This window comes from Lutjanus erythropterus, chromosome 21, assembly GCF_056507025.1.
Source record: "Lutjanus erythropterus isolate fLutEry1 chromosome 21, fLutEry1.hap2, whole genome shotgun sequence".
Taxonomy (NCBI): Eukaryota; Metazoa; Chordata; class Actinopteri; order Lutjaniformes; family Lutjanidae; genus Lutjanus; species Lutjanus erythropterus.
In genome coordinates this window covers 2363066-2389230 of record NC_139337.1, presented here as the reverse complement: position 1 = coordinate 2389230, position 26165 = coordinate 2363066, and the positions used below count along the sequence as shown (strand labels likewise).

The window sequence follows — 26165 nt, the reverse complement described above, 5'->3', positions numbered from 1 at the left end:
TTACATTTAACCACTTGTGTCTGCCTGTGCTTCAAGAGAATTATAAATACGGATATTTTCTCAACATTGTAAAACTAAAAAAGTTGAGAAAACTAAAAATTTCAGGGCAACTCAAATTCTTAAGTTCTGAAAAAGTTTTACAAACTACTGATCTTTTGTTGAGATAATTTACTTTTCTGCTTTAGATAAACATAAAGCCTTGAATTTTAGAAACTCAAAACACTGAATTATGAAAAATATTTAGTAAATTAATTGAAATGAGAGTACATTTTAATATTTTCAATTAAAACTATTTAATTTTTCAGGCACTAAAAAAAAGACAAATGGGATTCACAGCTCACTGTGACCAATTTTTGACTTTTTTTTAGTTTCTAAAACTCAAAGATTCAAGTTTATCTAATGAAGAAAAGTAAATGATTTTAACTTAAGATTTTTTAAGTTTATTTAAAAACTTAAGAGATGTGATGTAAATTTTGTTATCAGAGAGTCTACAAGTAGACACTGTGCGGACACCTGTGCACCTAAATCTTGTTGTGGCTGTGTGGATTTGTGTGTGGTACAACAAGCTACAGAATACTGTGATTTTATGCTGCAAATGTGTGGAACTTATCCTCTAAGTAGTCACTGGCACTCACTTATGATAAGGTGGGAACACAGTTACAACTTAGTTTTTCTGCCCAAGGGGTTAAAAAAAACCCTCAGGTATTTAATTTGCAATGATCAGAAATCAAGAAGAGCAGCAAATTTGTGTATTTGTGTGGTTGTAATTTGTTCATTCCAGCCCTGCAAATAAGTACACTGATTTAAGGGCGTGTTCAGACTGAAAACAAGCTAATTTTTTGCCTTCCTCACCTTTGGAACAGACCTGCTCTGGGACAGGGATATGACAACCTGATTCTTAATCTTGTCTACAAAGACCCAGGTGTCTAATCAGACAAACCCACACAGAAACATGAAATGCCAGACTTTAACCCAAATGGGACTAGAGGTCTTCAAGAACCCAAATGGGACTAGAGGTGTTCAAGGACCCATATAGGTTTGGATCCACAGGTCAGGCCCTGTTCTGTTTGCAGGTCTGAGTCTGTTTTAATATTATGTGTAATAAGTCTGAAGACTCGGCTGTGATCAGACAGCACTGATCATGATAACTTGATTCTAAACAAGTCGCGGTTGCCATCCATCACCGTGACAACATGGTAATAAGGTGGATGGATTATATGCATCACGTCCAAGCACAGGGGAGAAGACTAATACTGTTACATTAGGTAATACACAAAGTTTTGTTTTGACAATGTGTAAATTAAAGTTAACTTTATACCAATCAATTGTGAAGTCTGTGCTGATCTGGTCTGTGCTTCCGTGCCAAGATCGGGTCTGGCATTTCTTCGTTCTGCATGGGCCCAATTCCCAGGTTTCAAAAAATAATCTAGTCTAGCGGTCTTCACAAGTCTAAACATTTGTACCCAAATCACAAAAGACCTGGAAATTTACTTCTTGGAACTAAACAGAACCAGTCTGTTCTTTGAAAGTTGGGACATGGACCCACACAGAACTGAGAAATACCAGACTGGAACCCAAGCACGACTAGAGAAATAATCAAAGAATCCAGTTGAACCTTGCAAGAGCCGTAAAGGGTTTGGATCCATGTTTAAATCGAGTCCAGGTCAGGCTTTGTTCTGTTACCGCAGGTCTGATTCTGTTTAACATTATGTAACATTAACTGTTCGTAGCACATCTGTGAAGTCTGTGCCGATGAACATTTCTTGGTTCTGCATGGATCCAGGTCCCAGGTTTCAAATTACAGTTGAGTCTGGTTTAGAGGTCTTCAAAGGTACAAAAATTTGTCCCCAAATCCCAGAAGACATGGAAATTTACTACTTGGAACTAAACCGGACTTGTCTATTCTTTGAATGTTGGGAATGCAGAACTGAGAACCCTAAAGCAGACACCTAAATTCCCTGGTTTCTGATTTCTCAAGATTTGGTCAAATGAATGTAAAGTTACTGCTGCTACAAAAATGTGGAAAAAAAATACTGAATCTGTATATGTAATATAAATAATGTTTTGTATAAAAATTCTCATATTATAAAACTGAATATTAGTAAGCTGCCTTGAAAGAATTACTAGACTCATGAGTGTTTAAAGAAACATATTGCTCTAAAGCTGATGTCAGATTTTATTCAAGGCTCACAAAGGTGTGTATTGTGAGTGCAGGTGTGTTGTGTTGTGTTGTGTTGTACTGACCTGTGAAGCGATGTACTTCTCCAGAGGACTCTCCATCCGGCCCATGTTCAACATGGCTGTGTTGGGTCGCTGCTCGGCCGGTGACTCCTCGCTCAGCAGTAACTTCCCTTTGAAGTTATGGACCACACACACCACCTACAACACACACATAGCACATTTACTGCACACAGACATGAAAGTGGACCTACAGCCAAGTGATACACACAGGGTTCTCCCAGCAGAGGACACAGATGTGTGTGTATGTGTGTGTAAGTGAATTTCAGGGGCTGATAGAGATTCCTAAGTGGCTGGGTGGATTAGGAGAGTAACCCGGGTATGTAGGTCACATATGTGTGTGTTGACTTTGTCCTGGGGGTGCTACTGTAGCTATGATGGATGTGGGTGTTGCATGAGCTCCTCTAATAAGGAGCAAAACGTGGCTTTGAGGTGCAAAATGAAATAAGCAATTTCAAGTCGGCTGAGCAGCACTGTCGAGTCCTTTGCACCACTCCATTATATCACACACAGCAGTGCAACCTGGGAACTTTGGACAGCGAGGCATGGAGCTCACTAGCAAACTTGAGAAAAGTCATTAACCACAAACAGCCAATCAGATCTGTTTTTTATTCCATGAGCCAAGAGCCAAACAGACCATCTCACACATACACACACACACACACACACACACACACACACACACACACACACACACACACCAAGTGAGCTTGGATGAAGCTTGACGATGTTCCCTCTGGTCCACTGTTTGCTACAATGGTGTCAGTTTAGAACAGTGTGTCCCAAACTTAGGGTTGCAACACAAAATAGGTCCTGAAGATGTTTTTTATTGGGTTTCACTGGGAGTAAAATGCATAACAATGTTATGATATATGTGAGTTAATTTTGCTAATTAAAATAGAAGAGAGGGCTACGCACTAGAGCAGAGTTCCCAAACTTTTTGCTGTGGGACCCACTTTTTAAAATGACAAATCCTCATGACCCAATTCACAACAGGCCTTATAAATAAATGTTGGGAAGAGTTATCTGTGAACACATGAACACTCCTGATCATTTTTACTGCCATTTCAAGCATCACCTTATATTATCTTTAAGAATGTTATTGAAAACATAGCCACAAAAACACTTTAATAAATAACACAATAAATGCATAGGCTGGCTTAACAGGCCGTCTCACTGTTTTTATTTCCTCTCACCAGGAAAACAATTTAGCCAACTTCATAACAAACTAAATGCTTTTAGGCAGTATGAACAGACTTTAATTTTTTTCTATCATCAGTAAAACAATATACACATTTTTAATACTGTCTAAAAGGTGTGCTGCAGATATAAATCTTAAAATTGCAAGACACAGGATTCCTGTGGAATTCCCTCAGGACGGGAGAGAAAAAGTCAACGGGAGTGAGCGGGAACCATAAAAACAGTTTTTTATAAACTGAACACTCTCTGCAGTCTCCCCCAACTTACTCGGCTGGAAACAAAATGATCACAGTCTGATCTCATTCTATTACACCTCCTGTCCATTCCTGCAGTTCATCCAGAGCTGATTCCTCTTTACATCTGCCTCGTACACTCACATCCTCCCAGCAGCAATATGACAACTTTGTTTACTTGCTTGCTTGGTTTTGTTATCACATCATAATGTCTTTGTGTTAATTTTGTTGTTATGTAAATATTTATTTTATGCACCGGTGGTAAAGAATAAAAAAAGAGCCGGTGTTCAGACTGCAGAGAAGTGAGTCAGTCATGGTTTGTTGCTTTCTGATGTATTTTGATGATGATGTATTTTTGTAAGTTTTGTAAGTAAGAGACACGATTTCTCTTCTGGATATCAAATGAGTGGAAAAAGTTTTGATATATAGACATTCTACCTTGCAGGACATAAACACAAAATAACTTGTCATTTAGGATCACCACCATACTGTAAATATCCATCACTGTTTCAACTTTAAAAAGTTAGTGTCCAGGCTGCCTTAAAATTTTAAGTTGAATGAATTTAAAAGACAAGTTGAGGTGATTTTGTAATGATATAAAACAAACCTTTCTTTTTTAATTAACTTGATATTAATTCAGTTGTACTTGAGAAAATATGTTCAATAAGTCAAACATCTCTTCAGTCACAAACATTACGAATTTGATTTCCTTTCACATTTTCTTAGTTTGAAGAGTAGAGGACTATTTAAAGGACTTATCTTTAAGTCTTTCCATCATGTTCTCATGAGAGTTTTACGTCTAAAACAATGCATGCTGGGACATGTGCTAATATGCTGTTCATGTTTCTTTAAAAACTTTATTGAATGATTTGATTGAACTCCGTACAGTATATTCATTCAACTCATCATTTTAAGTTAAAAGAGTTCGAGTTAGAAGAACTCTAGAACTTTTACATTTATATTAAGTTAATGGGAAAAGATCATCTGGTTCCACTAAATTCTTGTGTGATGTTTTTATGGTGCAGGATCACCAGTCACTGTCATACTACATATTGTTATTATAGATTATAGCGACTTTAAGTGATGGCTTTTGTCATTCAGACAGATCTCACATTTACCTTAACACTCCTTACAGCTCTATTTAGACATGACGTCACATTTAAAGAAAAAGTGCACCTTGTTTGCTCCCTCTTGTGTACCAGGTTGCATATGAAGTGCAGAAAGACAAGGAGAGCAGTGAGTTTCAATGTTATTAGTGAGGATGAAGAGTGTGTTTGTTCTTTCACAGGCTGCAACACTGATAGATTTGAAATCTTATTGTGCTGTTGAACAATGCAGGCCACGCTGCTAACGGTAAATCCTCAAATGTATTTCTGCATCAGTTTAATCATTTATCATTATTAGACAGCAAATTCTTCTGCCTGTTTTATAAAAGTTGGAATGCACAAGCACTGAATGTAAGAATGTGGAGTCGGGGCTCTTGTTTAATTTCTATTAGCTCACACACTGAATGTACAGGGTTTTGCTGGATATTTATTGAGGCCCTGCAGGGTGCATGTATACACTGCACCATGTGATGCAACAGCTGCTCTGGTTTCTGCTCTAACAGCTCTATTCAGTAAAACATGTTGGTAACAAATTTATAATGTTCCATTTCATAATTAAAAGCTCTCTGTTGTTGAACTCAAAAATTACAACAACAGAGAGCAGCCAGGCCAGACATTTTGTCACCGCCTCTCAGCAACTCATACAGATGTGCATGGTACCCTTTAGCAGCTGTATAAGACACAGTGGACTTTTGACATGGTAGAAAGAGGAGAAAACCTACATCTGGAGGAGGTGGGATGGATGGATGGCTAAATCAACATAGGACTTTCGTCCTGGAGACCGGGGTTCATGTCATGAAATCAAAATGTTATTAAAACTTTTTAGGTACATAATGTTATGTGCCCTATGTGCTTTAGTGACCTCACGTCCTAAACCTACCCACGTGGTTTTTGTGCTTAAACCTAACCAAATTATGAGCTTTTTACAGTGTTAATAACATGTTAAAAATGCTTTCTGGCAGAATGTCATACAGACGTTAAAGGAGATGGTGTGCTTCAGAATGATGTGTGACATGTGACAGGCTGGGATGAGAATGGTTTGGGAAGTCACACTCCACACTAATATACTTTTCCATGGAAGTTTTAGGGTGAAAGTCAGGAAAGTTTGTGCTGTAACAGTCCTGTACTGTGTAACACTTTAACAAATATACTATTTACATAAAACATGAAGTCTGTGTCTATCACATGTATCATACAAATGACGATCAATCTAAAAATCCAATGAGAAGCTTAAGTAGAACATTGTTCCTTATTTGCATCTGTTTTTCCCTGTGATGAGGTTTTAAAATAGCATCTGAACCAGAATATAAAATTCAAAACTTAATGAAATTTAGGTCAAGAAACAACAGAGGAGCAATTAACAGCAGCTGATGACATTTCAATACATGATGGCAACCCTGCATTAATAATTAACACCTATTTAACTACAAATTCACCATTCTGAGTTTCCTCTGCCTTTACAGGTTCAGTATGCTAGGAAAGATGGTTTGCACTATGTTTTGTGATCACATTAAAAGGAAAAACATGTTCTGAAAGTGAGGCAGAATCCACAATGTTATGTAAGTGTGTGTGACGCTGTGATGTTTGACCATCTCTTCCAGTCAGAGTGATGTACAGTACATCTCACAGTGGTGTCACTTTTCACTCCACTTTACTCTCCATTCCTCAGCTCCACAGAGGAGTTGTTTTCCTCCTGGAGGTGGAAGTCTATGACCTGCAGTCATATGACCAGTGGCCCTTTTCCATACCCAAAGATGAACCTGGCTCGACTCGGAGGCTTTAAGGAATGTCGTACTCTCTGTTCTCCTGCACACACGAGTCGAGTATCACAACACTCGTTTGTTTGAGGGACGTCACCGCTGCCCGCTTGGAGGCGGGTCAGGCTCGCTTTGGCCCAGCTCCAGTGTAGGTCTTTCTTGGGCACAACTCAGCACGATAAAAGTGGTAATGAAAATGCAAATCTGCACAGTTTGACTTAGTGAGGCCAAAAGCGCCAGTGGCAAAGTCCCACAGGTGTCCATCTTGGATGCAATGAATGCTGGATGTCTGGACGTATCTGCAGAAGACTGCCAGAGATGAATCGGACATTAAAAAGATTCTCTCTCAGGTGGATTCAGAGTTTACTTTTTTATGGCCAACATGGCTGTTAATATATTAGAATTCTGGCCAAAATATATGTTTTAAATCACCATAAATTAGCGGAGGTGTAGTGCTATTTGTTTAAGTATCTGAGCACACGTGTGAAGCACACTTTCACTCAGACACACACTTAAACTGTGTCTTAGTTCAGGTCATGTCACCACTGTGCCTACAGTGGCAAGTTAACATACATGAGTCAACTATAACTGAGCACATAATCACATGTTAGACGGTTTCATGAATGGTTTCATCATGTTGAAAATATCACGCAGCAGTCAGTCCTCATATGTGCTCTCTCACTCTGCTGCAACTAAAAGTCTGCATCATGTCAACATTGCAACATGTCAAACTTTGACCGTTTCAGTTTTTTTTTACTGGTTCTCTTCTTTCTTACTTCTTTGTATATAGATTAATCTGCTCTATATTAGTGTATGCCTATATATTACAAGATTTTTTTCAGTATTGTATATTTTATTTTAAAAAATGCACATATTATCTTATCACTGTATATTTTTATCTTTGTTTTTAATTATTATGTTTTGTGATTTATTACTTACTTGCTCTGTTATTTACTTAACTGTTATTTCTATATTAGTCAGTAACACTTGAAGGTTGCTATGTTGCAATCGCAACAAGTAACACAAATTGCTCACTTCATGATGTCACATCCAAGATGGCGGCGCACAGCGGTGCAGCGGCTTCTCGAGCTCCCGGGACCAAGCCTTACTTTAAAAACCTCTGAGGCCGTCTTTGGCACTAGTTTAGTGCAAAACTCGCAGGTGAAGTACAGCACAACCGAACTATTAGCCATCAGAGGAAGTTCGGCGATCACAATCTCACCAAAGCTGAAATCCGTACTCGGAAGGCAACGGCTCCTGAGGTCAACGGTGTGGCGCAGCAGAGTACGTGGAGACGCGGGCAAAAGGAGACGATGTGCCCGTAAACAAAAGAGAGGAAAGCGGGCGGGCATGCTAGCCCGGCTAAAGGCTAACAGACCGCCGATTCCAACTCTCTTTCTGGCCAAAGTCCGTTCTCTGGACAACAAGGTGGACCTGTTACGTCTGAGGCTGAGTGCTTCTGCAGAGATGAGGAACTGTGCTGTTCTTTGCCTCACGGAAACCTGGCTTAACAACAACATGCCGGACTCAGCCTACCAGATCGATGGACTACAGCTCTTCCAAGCGGACCGCGACTACCGTTCGGGCAAAACACGGGGAGGAGGACTCTGTATCTACGTGAACGAGCGCTGGAGCACGAACTGCGGACTGGTAAAAAGCTACTGCTCCGAGGCGATTGAACTGATGACTGTGAGATGTCGGCCGTACTATCTGCCACGGGAGTTTACCGCGGTGTTCGTCACCATTGTTTACATCCCACCGGGTGCTAATGCTAATGCTAACGAAGCACTACAGGAGCTACACGACACCATTAGCTCGCTGCAGACGAGGCACCCGGAGGCGTTTTACGTGATTGCAGGGGACTTCAATCACGTGAAACTGACGGACACTCTGCCCAGTTTCTACCAGCACGTCACCATCCCCACACGTGGAAACAACACTCTGGACTGCGTGTACAGTAACATCCGCGGTGCATACAGAGCCCTTCCTCGCCCCCACCTTGGCCTCTCCGACCACATCTCCATCCTGCTGGCGCCAACATACCACCCCCTGTTGAGACGGTCCAGGCCAACCAAGAAGACAGTCACTGTGTGGCCCAGGGACTCAGCCTCTGTGCTCCAGGACTGTTTTCAGTGCACAGACTGGCAGATCTTCAGGGACGCAGCCACGTGTGAGGGAGAGCTGGACCTGGAGGAATACACCTCCTCCGTCCTCGGATTCATCTCTAAGTGCACTGATGATGTCACCACCACCAAGACACTAACCTGCTACCCGAACCAGAAACCCTGGCTGAATGCTGAGGTCAGAGCTCTGCTGAAAGCCAGGGACGCTGCGTTCAGGGCAGGTGAGGCACCAGCGCTCAGAGAGGCGAGGAAAGAACTGACTGCAGGCATTGCAAGGGCCAAAGCCACATACGCAAAGAAAATCCAGGGTCACTTCACCACAAACGACCCCCGGCGCATGTGGCAGGGCATCAAGTGCATCACGGATTACAACACCAAGGACACACAGTGCCCCAGGGACCCCTCCTTGCCAGACGCACTCAACAGGTTCTACGCCCGCTTTGAGGATCCTGACACCCCCCCCAGCACCAGACTTATACCACCACCCGGTGACACACCCCTCAGTGTGACCACTGCAGACGTGAGGAAGACCCTTCAGGGAATCAATCCCCGCAAAGCTGCAGGCCCCGACAACATCTCAGGGCGGGTACTGAGAGACTGTGCACACCAGCTGTCCGAGGTGTTGGCGGACATCTTCAACACCTCACTGTCACTGGCATCCGTCCCCACCTGCCTAAAAACTGCCACAATTGTCCCTGTCCCCAAGTGCCCCACAGTGACAGGCCTAAACGACTACCGACCCATAGCTCTCACCCCGGTCGTCATGAAGTGCTTCGAGAGGCTGGTCATGCCCCACATCAAGAACGCCATCGACGTCACTGTGGACCCCCATCAGTACGCATACCGGAAAAACCGCTCCACTGACGATGCCATCTCATCGGTGGTCCACACAGCCCTAACCCATCTGGAGAGCAAGAACTCCTACGCCCGCCTTCTCTTCCTGGACTTCTCCTCAGCATTCAACACCATCATCACACAAACCCTGGTCCAGAAGCTCTCCTCTCTGGGATTGAGTCCCACACTGGGGAACTGGGTCCTGGACTTCCTGACTGACAGACCCCAGACTGTCAGGATCCACAACACCGTCTCCTCCTCCATCACCCTCAGCACTGGCTCGCCCCAGGGCTGTGTGCTGAGCCCCCTCCTGTTCACTCTGCTGACGTATGACTGCTTGGCGAGACACCCCAGCTGTCATATAGTGAAGGTCGCGGACGACACAGCAGTGGTGGGACACATCACGAACAACGATGAGTCCAAATACAGAGAGGAGGTGGAACACCTGGTGCAGTGGTGCAGAGAAAACAACCTCTGCATCAACGTTAAGATGACCAAGGAGATGGTGGTGGACTTCAGGAAGGACAAGCACCCCCCCGCTCCCCTGTACATCGGAGGAGCAGCTGTGGAGGTGGTCTCCAGCTTCAGGTACCTGGGTGTGCATATATCTAACGACCTCACCTGGAGAACCAATACCTCCTGTCTGGTCAGGAAGGCCCACCAGCGTCTTTACTTCCTCAGGAAGCTGCGGAGAGCTGGACTTGGTAACTCAGTCCTGAGGAGCTTCTACCACTGTGCGGTGGAGAGCGTCCTCTGCACCTGCATCACTGTGTGGCATGGCAGCTGCACCGCTGCCGAGAGGAAGAACCTGCAGAGGGTGGTGAAGGCAGCACAGAGGACAGTGGGGAGCAGCCTTCCTACCACCCTGGACCTCTATACATCACGATGCAGGGGGAGGGCCCTTCGCATCATGAAGGACCCCACCCACCCCGCCCACCAACTGTTCCAGCCCCTCCCCTCAGGCAGGCGGCTGAGGAGCATCCAGAGCAGAACCACCAGGCTCAGGAACAGCTTCTTTCCTGAAGCTGTCAGACTGCTGAACTCGAGCCATGCTCTATAGACCCCCCCCCCCCAACTCTCTCCATCCCTCCCCACCACATACCTGCACCACACACACTTTACCGCACTAACTCACTTTACTAAACATGTGCTCTTAAAATACTTGCTCATGCGTGTTTCTCTTAGACCTAGCATTAGCAGTGCTGATCTCAGCCTCTTTATCCTTGTATCTATTAGTCTTACTTGTATATTTGCCTTACTGTATATTGCCTTGTGTATATTCTTCTCTTGCCTTACTTGCGCTCTTTAAATACTTTGTTTTTAATTATTTATGGCTCAATCCCGGACCCGAGTACCAATTTCGTACCATAAACTGTAAAGGTGAGCTGGTATGACAATAAAGTACCTTGAATCCTTGAATCCTTGAAATTCATGCACGAATGTCATACATGTACATCTCAATAAACTGTCTCAATAATATAAAAATATATAAATATTTTTATAATTTTATGCTGTTTTGACTGAGTTTGAACTGTGCTTCTTCATTTACAAATAGAGCAGATTTTCTTGGATTTTTTTTAATCCTGAGTGTTTTTGGTAAAGTTACTGAGAACAGTGTGGTTTTGTTGTCAGTGGTTGCTCCACTTGTTGCCTTTAATTTCTAATGAATTCTACAAAAAATAGCAACTTTTTTGCAAATTTCACTTGGTTCTGCAATTCCATTGCAGAAAATGCCTAAACACATTACAGCATGGATCACATTTTTTTTTAGAAAAGCTGCCATGAAATCAGGCATTTTTGGCCACAACAATCCCTAAAAAAACCCTGCGAAAATCTGGAGGGACTGATTAGAGCTAAGTTTTTCCACACAATTGTACTTGTATAACTAGTGTGACAAAATAACATCTTGAATTGTCTTGTCTACAATGTCAGGCACCTAGGCTGTATTAGCAACACATAAAACATCTAGCAATGTAATTTATTCAAGGTATTGTTGTGTTTCCTGCTAGCTGTTGCTAGCTAGTTGCAAGGTGCTATAACTGTGAAAACTGTGAGAAAACAAAGGATACATAAGAGAGTGAGGAAGGAAGCTGGCAAATGTGGCTAAACATAATATGAATAAAACATGAGAAAAGAACAGCTTCCATGACCACATGCCATTGCATGATGTCATCAAACTTCAGGAGTTTTTCCTGACTCTTTAGAGGGTCTACAGGACAGGGAGTCTTGCACACTGTACAGACTGTAAAGCCTGATTGTGATTTTGTGATACTGGGCTCTACAAATAAAATTTGATTGATTAATTAGTATCACTGCTGTGAAAACATTCTACAAAAAAAAGTAACATTGTACAAATAATAACATAAGTAAAAACACTTTCAGTGGAGTTAATTGTTGAAGTAAACAAAGATCTACTGGTATCTTGATATATGAGGTGTGTTTTTAGCTTTACATTCCTATTAGATTCCTAAATGTTGTTTTCTGTTTTTCTTTTCTAAATTAGATGGCCCCATTTATGAGTTTAATTCCAAAGAACTAAAAGCATGTTGTTATGCACCAAAACCCATCTGCAGGCCCTTTAAAAGCTTTATTTCTCCCAATATATCAGCCGTCTCTGGTGGAGATAATTTGCACAAATAAAATAGCATCCCTGAAAAGCCAGGAGTGGGCCAATCTGCTCTCTGATTCACTGTTCTCTGGGATAATGAGAGCCATTTGTTTAAGGAGAGGAGAGGAAAGGGGGAGGAAACAAGGTAGCCACAAATATGTGTGTTCTTTGTGTTTTTCCTTTCTCTGTCCATCACTAATGGCACTGTAGCTGTTTTAAACCAGGGGCGATATTAATGGAGGTCTGTGTGAAGAGGCTGAGTAAGGTCTTATCACAGACTCTCTCTAGTCACAGGAATGAATGAATGTACCGGCCTGTCTCTGTCCAACACAGCAAGAAGAAAGACGAGGATGAAAAAGGAGGGAAAAAAGGGGGCGAGATGATCTTCCGCTGAGTTCTTTCAGCTGCTGCTAGGAAACATGTTGTATCTGGGGCCCACTCATCATCACTGTGTGTTTCATGATAGTGTGCAGCACAGCTGTGAGAGCAAGACAAGTCTTGATCTATAGTTTTTCATGCAGGAATACAGGCTCTGTACAAAAAGCAAGTGTAGCTATACAACCAAAACACACTGACAGCAATTAGGAGAACATTGTGCTGTGCAGAGCACGAATAAACTCTGTGACCTTGCTGGGTGTTACATATGAACCCTCTGCTATCACTGGAGCTTCCTTCATGGTCTTCTTTCTTTTTTGCCCAACAGGATTATTATTGTCAATTCTTCAATGTTGACCTAAAATACCAGCTTCTAACATGCTGCATGAAGAAATGAAGGCCAATCACTGATAAAAGCCACAGTCATTAAGGGTGGATTACCTGCACTGTAATAAACCACAATTCCCATGTGGTTTCAGCAGTCAGTATGATGTACATTTCCACAGAAATAACTGGCTTGCATTTGTTCAATAACAGAGTTATGTCATATTCACCACTCTGCTGTTCTTAGAAAAACTGTTTTCATTCAATGATTACTTTCACAATCCAACTATACACTTAATATCAAGGTGCTTGTAATAAGTGTTAGTTAATTGGTAATAGGGCCTTATAAGATGTTTAATAACATTAGAGGAATAGTTCACCCAAAATTCAGTTATTATCTCCTCACCCTCTTCCTGATTAAAGGTCAGGTTTATTTTTTTTAGTCCACAAAACACTGCTAGAGTTCCACAGGAAAACAGTGTTGCAGAATCTCCCAAACAGTGGAAGTGAATGGTGACCAGTTTTCAAAAGTAAAAAACAACTGGAAAAAAAACATAAAAAGCCTCCATACTACTGCGTCTGGTGTAATCCATGTTTTTATCCTGAATCTTCACTGTAGATCCTTAGCTTCAGCATGTTCACATGCCCATGCACACTGTATGAACTGTGTGTGTGTAGTGTGACAGTGTGTGCATGCAAGTGAACAGCATGATGGGACTTTGAGAGAACTGAAATACACCAGATGAGCAGTATGGAGGAATTTTATTTATTTGTATGTGTGTGTGTGTGTGTGTGTGTGTGTGTGTGTGTGTGTGTGTGTGTGTGTGTGTGTGTGTTTGAAAACTGGTCACCCTTCACTTCCATTGCATGTTCCATGTTTTCCTGTGAAACTCCAGCTTAACTTTTGCAGACCAAAAAACTGAACGCAACCTCCAATTAGCATGAGGGTGAGTAATGACTGATTTTTTTAGTGAATTATCCCTTTAATATGTGTTAATATGACTATTTCAGTGCTAATAATAACCTAATAAACATAAACATGAGAGTACAAGACATTTAAAGCACAAACTTGTTTACAGTTTATAGACTGCTTAAGAAAATGAAGCTTTATGAGAATTCATAATGTGTTATGCTTATTATAATAAAGCATTCTCAGTGTTTATGAATGCTGATAACTATAATTATACATTGTTATAAGCACAGTATGACACATTATTAAGTACATTTTCAGTGCACTGAAATGTATTATAGACAGGTGCATCATAATGTGTTATGGCTATTGTCTTAAGACATTGTGAGCTGTTTGAGTGTTTATAAGTATAATTATACATTGCTATAACCACACTATATTAGGTTATTATATTATAATGCCTTATAGACCATCATAATGAGTGATGATTATTGTTATCAAGCATTATGGATATGGTCATATAAAACCAACACATTTATTTCACTTTAATTAACTAGCTTACCTATTTATGTCATTGTTAAACCTTTACTAAGCTTTTGTTGTTGCTTTATTAAGTTTTCTACATCCTTTATCTAATGTGTGAACAATTAGCATTTTGAGGAACAGTGACAGCTATTATCTATCTATCTATCTATCTATCTATCTATCTATCTATCTATCTATCTATCTATCTATCTATCTATCTATCTATCCATACATCCATACATCCATCCATCCATCCATCCATCAGCTCATTCTAGCTGGGGAGGCACATGCCCACCTCCAGCCCCTGCACCAGTTTAGCACATCCCACCCAGACAAGTTCCTTCAAGACCAAACATTTTACTGAGGAGTGTGTTACTGCCCAGAACTGCTCATCAATACTAAATACAAAGCACAGCCATTAGTTTTTAGGAGGATACATTTTCGTTTTCGACATGAAGACGCGTCCTCCATGCAAAAATGATAAATCATTGATTATCCAATCACAGCCTGAGGGCACAACTGTAGGTGCAGGTTGTAATTGATTTTATGTCTGTGTTGTGACTTGACTTTAATGTGCTATGTAAAATTCATGTCATAGTGAAAAACAATTCATTCAGTTATTAGTAATCTCTTTCTCTAGACAAATAGTTCCGCCTTATATTGGATGGAAGGATGAAAGTGTGATTGAAAAGACCTTCAGCTCAGAGCTTTCACTGGTTGCTAGACGGCTAAGTCATAATGAGCTATCCCTCCATCTTAGCAAATCTGAGTCTATCTTTTTGGGAAGTCTGATGAACCACAGATGAGAAATGCAGTTGATTACCTTGGATGTATATTGGATGTATAACCATTTATATGGAGAGGACATGGATTTGAAGGCACATCCAGGTTAACTTTGTTTTTTGGCTCGGATCTCAAAATTTCTTGACTTTAAAGCTTTGAAGCCATTGGCCGGCGCCCTGGTTGGTCTTGGTATGATGGTGTTCCAAAGACAAGCAAAAATAAACTTCAGTTGTCAGAAAACAAGCCAATCACAATTATTCTGAGTCCGCTCACTTGGGTCCCACTTATTTTGAGAGAGTTATCTTAGGTTAGAAGACTAGTTTAAACAATACAAGTTTGTCCAGGTTGGTGTGTCTAATTATCAACTGACTTTGTACCCAACATATTGAAAGCACTTGCTGGCATAGCAACATTTTTATACTCAGCAGCTGTTCTACCTAAATTCATGAAGGAAACTGATGGAGTGGGCAGGAACACTGCTGTAAAAAGTGGCATAGAGACAGGTCAGATTAAATTATCACCTCTAGCACTGCTGAGATGTCATGTGGCAGGATCCACACATTTCAAGTATTTCTTGACTAAAGTCATTTCCTCTTATTGTGTTGTATATCGTCTCTGTAATATGGTATTCATTGTGTTTTTGAATGTTTTGCTGGTGACTATCTAATAATAATAACTAATAATAATGTTTATTGTTAGATTACAAGACCATTATAAGCACTTTATATATAAACTCTATACTTTATGTACACACACACACACACACACACACACACACACACACACACACACACACACACACACACACACATACACACACACACACACACACACACACACACTCACACACACTTTTACTAAAAGTTAACTGGGGTATCTCATCTAGCAGTGGTTATTGAGATTAATCAGTCATTTATTATATGTAGGTCATGAAAAAATAGTACTTTAAGTGCATAATAGAGGAGATCAGGTATTCCCAAAATGCATAGTTAACTGTTAATAAGTGCATAGTTAACTACTAATAAATACATAATGAAGTATGTAGAAACCTCAATAAAGCAACAACAAAAAGTAAGTAAGGGTTTACCACCATAAATGTGTTTGTTAACATTTATTAGAAACTATTTTACTTATCAGTTAAATTTTCAAGCAGTTTATAAACTCTTATCAAGTTTCTTATAAGTGCTGATAAACTTATTATAATATACACATATACATGTTTATTATGATATTATTAACACATACAGTCTTACTAAAACATATTAATAAAATAAACTTTTAATAATAAATTTTATAAAGGACTTATTATCTATTAATTAATGCTTATTACAGGCACCTGTTTGTCTTATTTTTATTCAATGCTTATTATTCTCATATGTTTTGTATTTTAAGCTTGTATAGCACTTTGGTCAACCGTGGCTGTTTTAAATGTGCTGTGTAAATAAAACTGACATTGACACTGACAAAGTGTTATCATAATTTATTTCCTCCTCTCCCACTGGAAGCCTACCAGGAACAGGGAGGACTGAAGGTAAAATACGTCCCTGTCCACAAACTGAGAATTAACATTACTTGTGTAGTGCACATGACACATCATCATTCCAACAGCTGAAGATACTGTATGTCTCTGTGTCTACTATGACACACCACAATCCTCCTACACAAACACACAGCAACACACACAGTTTTTATGACCTTTGCGTGTGTGAGTCTCACCAGGAAAGTGGCAATGGCCGTGCCGATGATGAAGCCGGCGATGACGTCCGACCAGTGGTTTCGGTATTCAGCCACACGGTTCAGACCAGTCAGAAATGCCAGACACATGAGACCCAGAGACAGCACCGGCTTGGCCAGACGAGTGCCCTTCGCCTGCACCGTGCACGTCACGTACATCTGCCAGAGAGGAGAGAGACGCAGGGATTAGATCAGCTGAGCTTCTCAATATCTTGTAAAATCTCTAGTTCTGTCAGTTTTTCAGCTGACAGACATTGGAAGGAGCCTCCTTGTGGCAAAAACATACAGCGAAAGTCATCATGTTCATATAATATGACACCACTGTAACACTTTATCTACCTGCTGCAGCCAGTCTGCACTGTTCAACTAAAACTGTTCCACCCCAGAACCAGACTTCCAGAACTCTGCAGAGAGACTCTTAAATAAAATGAGACTCACAGTAGATTCCATATTAGAGCTGTTTAACCTTTACTGGCCTCAGATGAATTTGACTGTCAGCAGTTAAATACAGGTGAAGGCAAAGTCTTTTAGCCATGATTTTACCTACATTTCTGTCATTATTAGAAGCGAACAGCTTCTCACATCAATGAGGTACTGTAACCCCACTTCACCTTTTACATCTAACATTTTAAACTCCAAATAAAAAATGTTACATTTCAATGAATATTTCTATATTACAGCTGGTTTAAAGTTGATAATCAATTTTTTTTAAACAAGTAACTGAACAGAATGACTCTGTGTGATGTTCTCACGAGGAAAATGGCAGCATTTGTTGTTGTTTTTTTTCATGCAGCCTCTGTTTTCACTGAACTGACAAGTGACCTCTAGTGACCATGTGAATTGTGACTCGTCTATCAAGACTGGAGCAAAGGTGGAAGAGCATCTCTTTGGTAACCATGATCACAGTCATTTCTTAATCATAACAAAAAAGTGTGCATGTGTGTGCATCCATGTGTTTCACTCTACCCCTGCATAAGTCAGTGCCCACAGCCCTGGATGAGAGCCTTAGGTTTGTAACTGTGTGGGATGTAAACATTAATGGCGTCCTCCTTGGCTGAGCTGGGTGTGTATCTCTCTCAGCTCAGCTCTCACAGACAGAGAGCAGAGAAAAGAGGCAGAGACAGTGATGAAACCATTGGTTGCTATGAGCCCTGACCTCACATCCTGTGCATGTCATTGGCTGGGGGCTACAACCACTGCCGAAAGTTGGACGCCTCATTTCTAAACAAACGATAACTCTGGAAACTGGAGAAAAGAACTGCGACTCTGATGGCAGTTGAATGAAATACAAGAGAGTGAAATTGTCTACTGTGTGAAACAATGGAAATATGAATTCACACATATGAAGAATTAATTTACAAAATTGTATAAACACCTATTTGATATTCTCTGGACTGAACACATACATAAAAAACATGGTTTAGGATATTAAATACAAACAAAGATTCTGGGAAAACAATTTTGTTCTGTAATAATTAAATTGCACTCGCTGTTCTGATATGCGTTCTCATAAATAATAAGCTGAACAAGAGGACAAAATACATTTACACTGATGCTGATTTCAATGTGTCAGTCGGGTAGATACGAGCAGATAGTTTCATTTATTGTATTTTGTGATATATGTGAGGACACGACCCTGCTGGGGGGTTAAGAGGCACAGCTGAGGTGCAGTGGAGGTAGAGGACGCTCATAGACTCAGCCTATGTCCCAGCCTGCTGGAACACAAAGCAGATAAAAGAAAAAGAAACAGTTTCTGTCAATAAAGTCCTTGTACATGAATGTGTTGGTGTAGGCTCATCTCAAACAAAGGAATACAGATGATGTAGGATACCTGAATCATCCGATATGTCTGACACACTCTGTGTCCCCCTCCGTCTCCAACACTCCTCCACTCAGGAGGGATTCCCCGATAATCAGTCAGTTCCTCATGAAAAGAGGTGACACCTTTCCCCTGCCAGTGGCACAAGCCTCCTGCCTGTGTTTTTGTTCTTTTTGGCTTCTTTGGAGATGGACTGACCTTGTAAAGCCTTCACCACATGCTGCCTCTCTGACACTTTTTTGTGTCTGTAATGTCCACACTGTGTCTACCAAAAAATCTTTTTCTTGTCTCAACCTTCACAACAAAAAATTTGATTTCATACTGTGAGAAATGTTTTCTCACAGTCATGAATTATTTTAATATGGAGCATTACAACCATTCATAGGCAACCATGGACAGTACATGACATCAGTCAGACATCAGCCGGCCAGATAGTCGCAATCATACACATAGGGCATAGTGTTACGAGCAACGACATTATGGCAAGATGGAACAGAGACTGAAGAAGGAGACTGATGAATGATTCAAAAACCCTGCAACTGTGGCTCCAAACAAGTGCAAATCAGGAGAATAGTTTGGGCAGCTGTGTTGGACGACAATTAAATGAGTGCCAGTGAAGTGTCCACAGCACCTGCTCACACCAAAGTGTGCAACACGGCAAGCTGGTACTTAGAGAGCTCAATATTTTGCGAGATGGTACACGTTGTGCAAAGTTTGAGAAACAGTGTTTTAGGGGAATCCTGGCTCTAGTAGTGTCCCAAACACAGCAAAATATGAGAAAAGGAAAATACAGGCAGAAGGCAGAGTTGTGCAGATCATGGTTCTAATTACGGGGAGTTAAGGGGAACCTGGCTTCCCTGAAAAGGACATGAGCAGCCTTGACATGACAGTCTACTTTGGGACATAGTAAAAATATGCTGTGTGTCTGTATGTTGCCTGTATGTTTGCTCAATAACAGAAAGACTTACTTACTTACTTACTTCTCATGGTTGTAAATGAAACCTTTGGCTCTAAACTCATTTCCCTCAGATCATAACAATCCTCAGACAGAAGGTGAACTGCAGGGACAGTCAATAAGGAGAGAGTGAGCTGATTCTACAAGCCTATGATACTTTATGTGAAGTCCTCTCATGTAAAAACAAATGTCAAGCACGGTATGCCTTTAATGATAAATAAATAAGGATGCACTTTTCAGACTGAGTACAAGTACAAGCACTGGATGGTCACTTTCTAAATGTAACAAATCAATGTTGCTGTTTCCTGCTACAAGTGTAACCATAGTTACTGTACACATTGAATTTTTGGGTTATTTGTAGTAAGTTATTTTACTGATTTTATGCTCCTTATTAAGCTGTGCAGTTTACTGTGTACATGATATATTTCAGTAGGAATAATTCATTATTATGAACTTGCATTATTAATTTACTGTTACATATAATTAGTTTATTATGATTTACAGCAGTTTAACTAGCATTTTAATCACATATTAACATGTGTTTTATTTACGATTCTTCTTCATGTCCCTTTTGTTTAAGAGCTAATTAGTTCCTACCTGTCATTGTTTAGGGGGGACAGGTATGAGTGTGGTGCCATGTGTGCAACAGTTCTGTTGACCCTGCTGTGAACCTCAAAGAGTGAAGTTGTGTGTCCTGTGCTGTCAGGACGTTCTGGTGAAGATTGACAGGAGAATAAAGAAGAGTACCCAAAGAGAAGTTGTAGCAGCTTATTACCAAGAAAAGGGGGTTACAGACTGGTGGCAGCAGTGTTTTTTCTTCATCTTTGGATTCATTAGTGGAGGCATTCAACTAGTTTAAGGCTGCCAGGATATTTTGGACAGCAGCTGGCTGTGGTCTACAGGTGCACAGTGGGAGGTTATTTCAGTTTTACATGGACTTAGAAGGAATTTACGGACAGTTTCCCATCGCTGCGGTCATTAGTAGATGACGATATGACCAAATAAAGAGGGTATGCATCAACACCTTGGACTGTGCGTCGTGTTAAATCTTTAGGTGTTTTATTGATTTGCTTGTGTTGAGCAGCTCTTTTTCATGACGTGGTATCAGGTGTGGGGTATTGGAGTAGTGTTATGAGTACAAACATGAGTACATGAGGACAGTATTGGACTGATACCTGATGCTGGTATAGGTATCAGTGCATCCCTACAAATAAACTTTACATTGACCTAAAATGATATGGTTATCTACCAATAACTGTTTAACAGTGATGTTAAACGGATATGATGCATCTCTTATAACTCATTCTAATTGTCTTCAAGTTGTTATTTTGTACATCAAATGTCCCCATTAGAGACATCACCCCCCCCTGTCCTTTATTAACAGACAGCTTTATGCACATTATGATTAAACTTTGTGTTAAATTTTGTGCTGAAATAGTGAAGGTGAATGTTACTTATTGGTTTGACAGCTGATGTAAAACTGTGGGCGGTTTTGCTCAGAGAAGAAGTGTCAGTGTGTAAACAAGTGCAGAAAGTACAAACTGTCATGTGATGTAAGGAAACAACACTCAGCTCATGCTGCATGTTTATGAGATGTTTATGAGGATAAAAACTTTTTTCCACACTCACAATGCTCTCCTGGCAGCAACACGCTAAAAATGTACTTTATTTTATTTAGACTTTTAAAAATATTCAGAAATTTCCTCCCTGTGCTCCTAATGTTTTATTAAAATCTCTGTGGTGAAATGCCACCAGACAGCTGTGACTGTGTGTAAATAAGAGCTGATACGTTAAGTCTCTCCTCAGGGCATCTTTCTATTTTCTGCCCTGTATTTAGAGAAGTGCTGGCAGATCTGCCACTGGTACTACAGCATGGGAAAAAATAGCAGGATGGGGAAAAAAATAAGGAGAAGGAGACAGATGGAGAGTAATAGATGGACGGAAAACAGGAGGAATGATGGAAAAGACAGAAAGAAAGTGGAGGAAGAGGATGATGCCCAGAGGGAAAAAGACAAATAAAGTGAGGCGAAGAGAAGAAGAAAAGATGAGCAGAGAGCTGATGGGAGAGGAAAAGAGAGAAAAGAAAAGACAACAGCAGAGAAATGATTATACTTCATTATTCTAATTCAACAGCAAATGTCTTTTGAGAAAAAATGTATTCAGTCTTTAATCAACATAGTGTAAGTATGCAGCATTTTTAATTATCTGCAAAGTGATAAAATGTTCAGACTGAGTGTATCAGCAAAACATTCACTGACAACATATTTTGTTTATGCAATATCAGCTTGTGATAATTAAATTATTAACTCGTCCCCTGCCACTCTTTTTTTTTTTTTTTAAAGTTGCCAGCCAGCACCAGCGTTTTTAACAAAATTCACTGAATTTTCAGCAACCACAGAATATTCAGTTCTCTGAATTTGTTAACATCAAATATTCAGACACAACAATATTTTTTATAAACACTTAAATTTTGGTTGGTTGCATAAAAAATCACTTTTAAAATAAAAAACTAAGAAAATGGTGTTTTTGTGAAAGAGACATTTTTAAGCAGAATATTGACTTCACATTTTTATTTTTGGTTCTTCATCACTTCATATTACATGTGTGACATCACTGTCACCAGTGTGGCTAACGTTAGCCGTGTGTGTCCCCTGTCCCCCGCCCGAAACACTCTGTTCAAGAGGCCCGGGGACTGGAGTGTCCTCCACCCTGGCTGTGTCGTGAGTCCCAGGGGCTGCGGTGTGAGCAGCCTCACTCTGTGCGAGTCGTGGTGCTCCCTGTCCTGCAGATCTGCAGCTGAGCATTTAACATCATCTTCTTCTTCTGCAGCTGAATTCCACTGGTTCTCTTCTTCTTTGAGTGACAATTTTTTATCAGATGATCCATCACAACATCCAGGCAATGAGAACAGCAATTGAGGGAAAATCTTGTCATTGGTGGGGAAACGATGTGTCTTAAATGACAAGATATCTCGTCAATGGTGGGGATAGAATTAACATTTATTATAAACATTGACATTATTAATAATTTAATGGCTCTACTTAGAGAACTCAAAGGATTTGGATAATGTTGGGAACAATCCCAACATTAACCAAATTCTTCAGTTTGTGTCTGTGAGTACCCATCCCTTTGCATTCTTTTTTTTAAATTTTTTTTTAGCTGGACTTGGCCTGAGTCAAACAACCAATCATGGTTTGCTTGTACACAATTAGCCAATCACAAACAAAACTCTGTACAAACAAAGTTCACCCGGGTGCTCTGTAACCTGACTCACCAGATGGTTTGTTACACAGAACTTGGAAGTTGTTCTTAGAAATTGTTTGGAAAAAGGGCAGGCACGTTCTAAAAACACCTGGCAGGTGATCTAACACAGGCTAACTTCAACCAGTCAGATCAAACTCTTGCTGAAACTGGTTGGGAGAGGAGTGAAAACTTTTCCATGGAGAAAAGACTTCAGTGTAGTTCTTTGCTCTTCAATGAAGAAATCCTCTCCACTTCTGATATAACTGATGCTATCACAGTATCTACACTAACCTCTTCAGGAGCCACCAGGTTTGTTCAAGATAAGTCAGTTCCATGGATGCTTCTAACTGTCAACACACCAAAAACCCTAGCTTCCAGTGTTCCTCCAAGGATGTCAATTGGCTGCTCCACTTTTGGAGCAGACGCATATGGATAACTCAAAACCTGGCAGCCTGGCAAACCTGTGACCTTGGGAATCTAGCTGCCTTGCAAGGTAAGAAAGGTAAGCTTTTCTGGCAGAAAGATTTCTGCCAGAAAAGCAAAAGAGCAACAATGTTCTAACCAGGTGGCATTATTATGTGGTGGTATTATTATTTCCAGTTTTCTATAACAGGCTTAGAAAAAGTTCATGGTTTGGGTTAAAATAAACCATTCACCATGTGTTGGAGAGGCATCTGGCTGTCTGGCAGACATCCCTTTAGGCAAACTTCTCCCATGTGCACATGTCCCAGTGCCTTTCTTACCTCTGAGTCAGACATAACTAGCTGAGTAGAACAGACATGAGTTTGCTACTTAGTTACAACATTTCATAATCTTGACATTTTGCTTCAAGCCAAGCAAGATGCATGTGCATGTTTGGTGCTTTATTTGGTGGGAGGGGCTTATCAGAGTGATACCAGACAGCAGCGAGAGAGATGGAAGGTTTTGCATTGTGTTCAAAATGTTCAAATTGCCTGCTACAGCTTTAAGAGTGCAGTGTGCAGTTGTATCATGAATGAGAAAAACATATATATATATAAATATAAATATATAGGTTAATAATAATAAAGCCAACTCAATTTTAAAGGATCACAAGCCTAAAACTGTGATATGGAAATCCCTGCTCTCACTGCTTGGGCACCTGGGCCTGTGCCCAGTAGGCATGCTCAGTAATCCCTCCATGTGTGCGCCCACCATCCATCTGACTACCTCTCCACAAATACATAAAACGTAGCGGAGGGAGTCAAGTGGAGAGTTAAAAGCCTGCAGCATCATTCTCCTCTCCTCCTCTTCCTCTCTCCTTCTCCTCTCCTGGCCATCTGGGCCTCACATGAACTGCAGTAAATAATACATCATTATCATGAGGCCTGCTGATCCCTACAGTAACAGCACACTGTAAAATCTATCTGCTCATAGATGAGAGGTTACAGCTCATCCATTAATTTTTACATAGCACTCGTCCATGAGCAGATGCATGCTTCCTTCTACACAGTGATATGGTTGGTGGATGGTATTTTGTGTATTTTTTTGGCCCCTTGAGCTCCACAAGCTAAGTGTCATCTAGTTCCATTATACTGGAGAGAGAGCAGACATCGCTGTACTGATATCTCCAAAATGCACTACCAAAACTATCTAGATGGATGAATAGCACTACAGGTAAGAGAAAAAATGTGCAGTTTTGACTTTGGGGTGAACTCTGTCCCTTTAAAACATTGTTATAGATTATCAGAAAGCAAAGTATTTGGGCTAAAACTGTCCATAATGTTCTCCTACTTTGAATAATTTCATGATATACACATGCATGTACACAAACAACTGGGACTTTATTCACAAAAACTATTCTAAGCTGTTTCAACCTTGAATGTCTTAACCCTCCAGTAGCTTTACAGTAAAAACGAGACAGATTTAATACACAGAGATAAGAAACTATGTATGCATCTGCCTGACTGAGGCATCGAAAATGGCGATGTGGGGGTTGTTTTTGCAATAACAGATGTCTCTGTTTGTATAACCTGTCCTGAGTCATGTTCTATGAGTGTGTGCACTCCAGGGAGTATCAATCAAACAGGTGTTTGTTCATTTATCGAAGGAAAGGATTTCATCTGTTTTTGCAAATGACCTCTTCACATATGATACAAGAGATGATATTTAGATTGATTTCACAAAATGTTACAAATATTACATTGTTTTTCATGTGTAATCCTTCTGCCATCAGCATGACGGTTTCTAATTTCTTATGTGCATATGTATGGGTCAGAGTTATGGCTCAATTCCACCAAGCACAGCTGAATCACATTATGGCTGCATCCAGTCAGCTGGAGCCATTCAACACAGTGCTTGTGATTCCACCAGTAGCACCATGGCACATCCCAGAAGTAGCTCTCTGCTTCAAATATGCGCCAAGTCTATTTTTGATGGATGCCACGTCAATCTGCACAGAGCAGATTGAGTGAGCACAAGGTCAGACGCAGACAAAGCAGAGAGAATACAGTCAATTTTCAAAATAAAAGACCATAAAAATGGACAGAAGAGAAACAGTTTAATTGCATAGCCTACTTATCCATGGTAGAAACACAAAAAGGAAGGGAAGAGGACCAAATCTGAAATCTGAACAAGTCAGCATAATCAGGTGGGCAAAATGCTCCACTGCTGAAACGCAGCCATGTGGAGGATGGATCAAAACTGTGGTGTACACTTGACATGCCCAGTGGACGTGTGAGAAAATGTTAGCACATTCTCACGCCAAGTTTTATAAATCCCAAAGTTTGCTTAGAAAGTGGCACATGCTTTCTTTTGTGTGGATTCAGCGTTCATCAATGTTCGCATCAGTGTTTCAGGCAGATCTAAATCAGGGACATTTGCTACAGGGGTGTGAGGACACAAACTAGAACTTGCCCCCCCCAAAAAAAAAAAGATTTAAAGAACAACTTCAGTCTTTTATATGCTAGTTACATTAAACTTATAGACTGTACATCATGTTTATACATACATGTATTGCTGATGCTGGCACACTGTTTCACTGTCATGGCTTAGTGGGACACCTGAATGGCGCAGAGCCATTGCTAATGCTATTATTTACACCTGTGCTTTTCCTGCTATGATAATGCTGCCCTTTGGGAATGCCATGTAACAGAGGATGTTGCCACTATACTAACAAGCTACTACTGTACACCCAGAGGCTGCCAGGACATCCGCTTACATCGTTTCTTATTTAACTTCAACTTTATAATGATCCCAGAGAGAAATGACTTCACAGGACAAGCACACAGAACAATGCAATTACAAGGCAGTCCAACACAGCAATAGACAATATGAAGTTAAAAGGACAGTCATAAACACACTGGTGGACTCAAGGGGAGAACAGGACAATCCCCTTCCCCCCTCCAATACTCCAAAGCTAAAAACAACATCACAAAAGT

The 26165-nt window shown here is 40.6% G+C and overlaps 1 protein-coding gene across 1 annotated transcript in view; it reads right to left on the bottom strand.

The window, feature by feature from the left end:
- The window catches only part of LOC146307192 (phospholipid phosphatase-related protein type 5-like), a 202645-nt gene that overhangs the window by 18977 nt on the left and 157503 nt on the right, over positions 1–26165 (bottom strand). The window contains exons 6-7 of the mRNA XM_084747563.1: positions 16733–16909; positions 2245–2379 (exon numbers count right to left, since the gene is read on the bottom strand). Coding sequence (XP_084603689.1) covers positions 2245–2379; positions 16733–16909 — 312 coding nt within the window. The remainder of the gene's footprint in view (positions 1–2244; positions 2380–16732; positions 16910–26165) is intronic.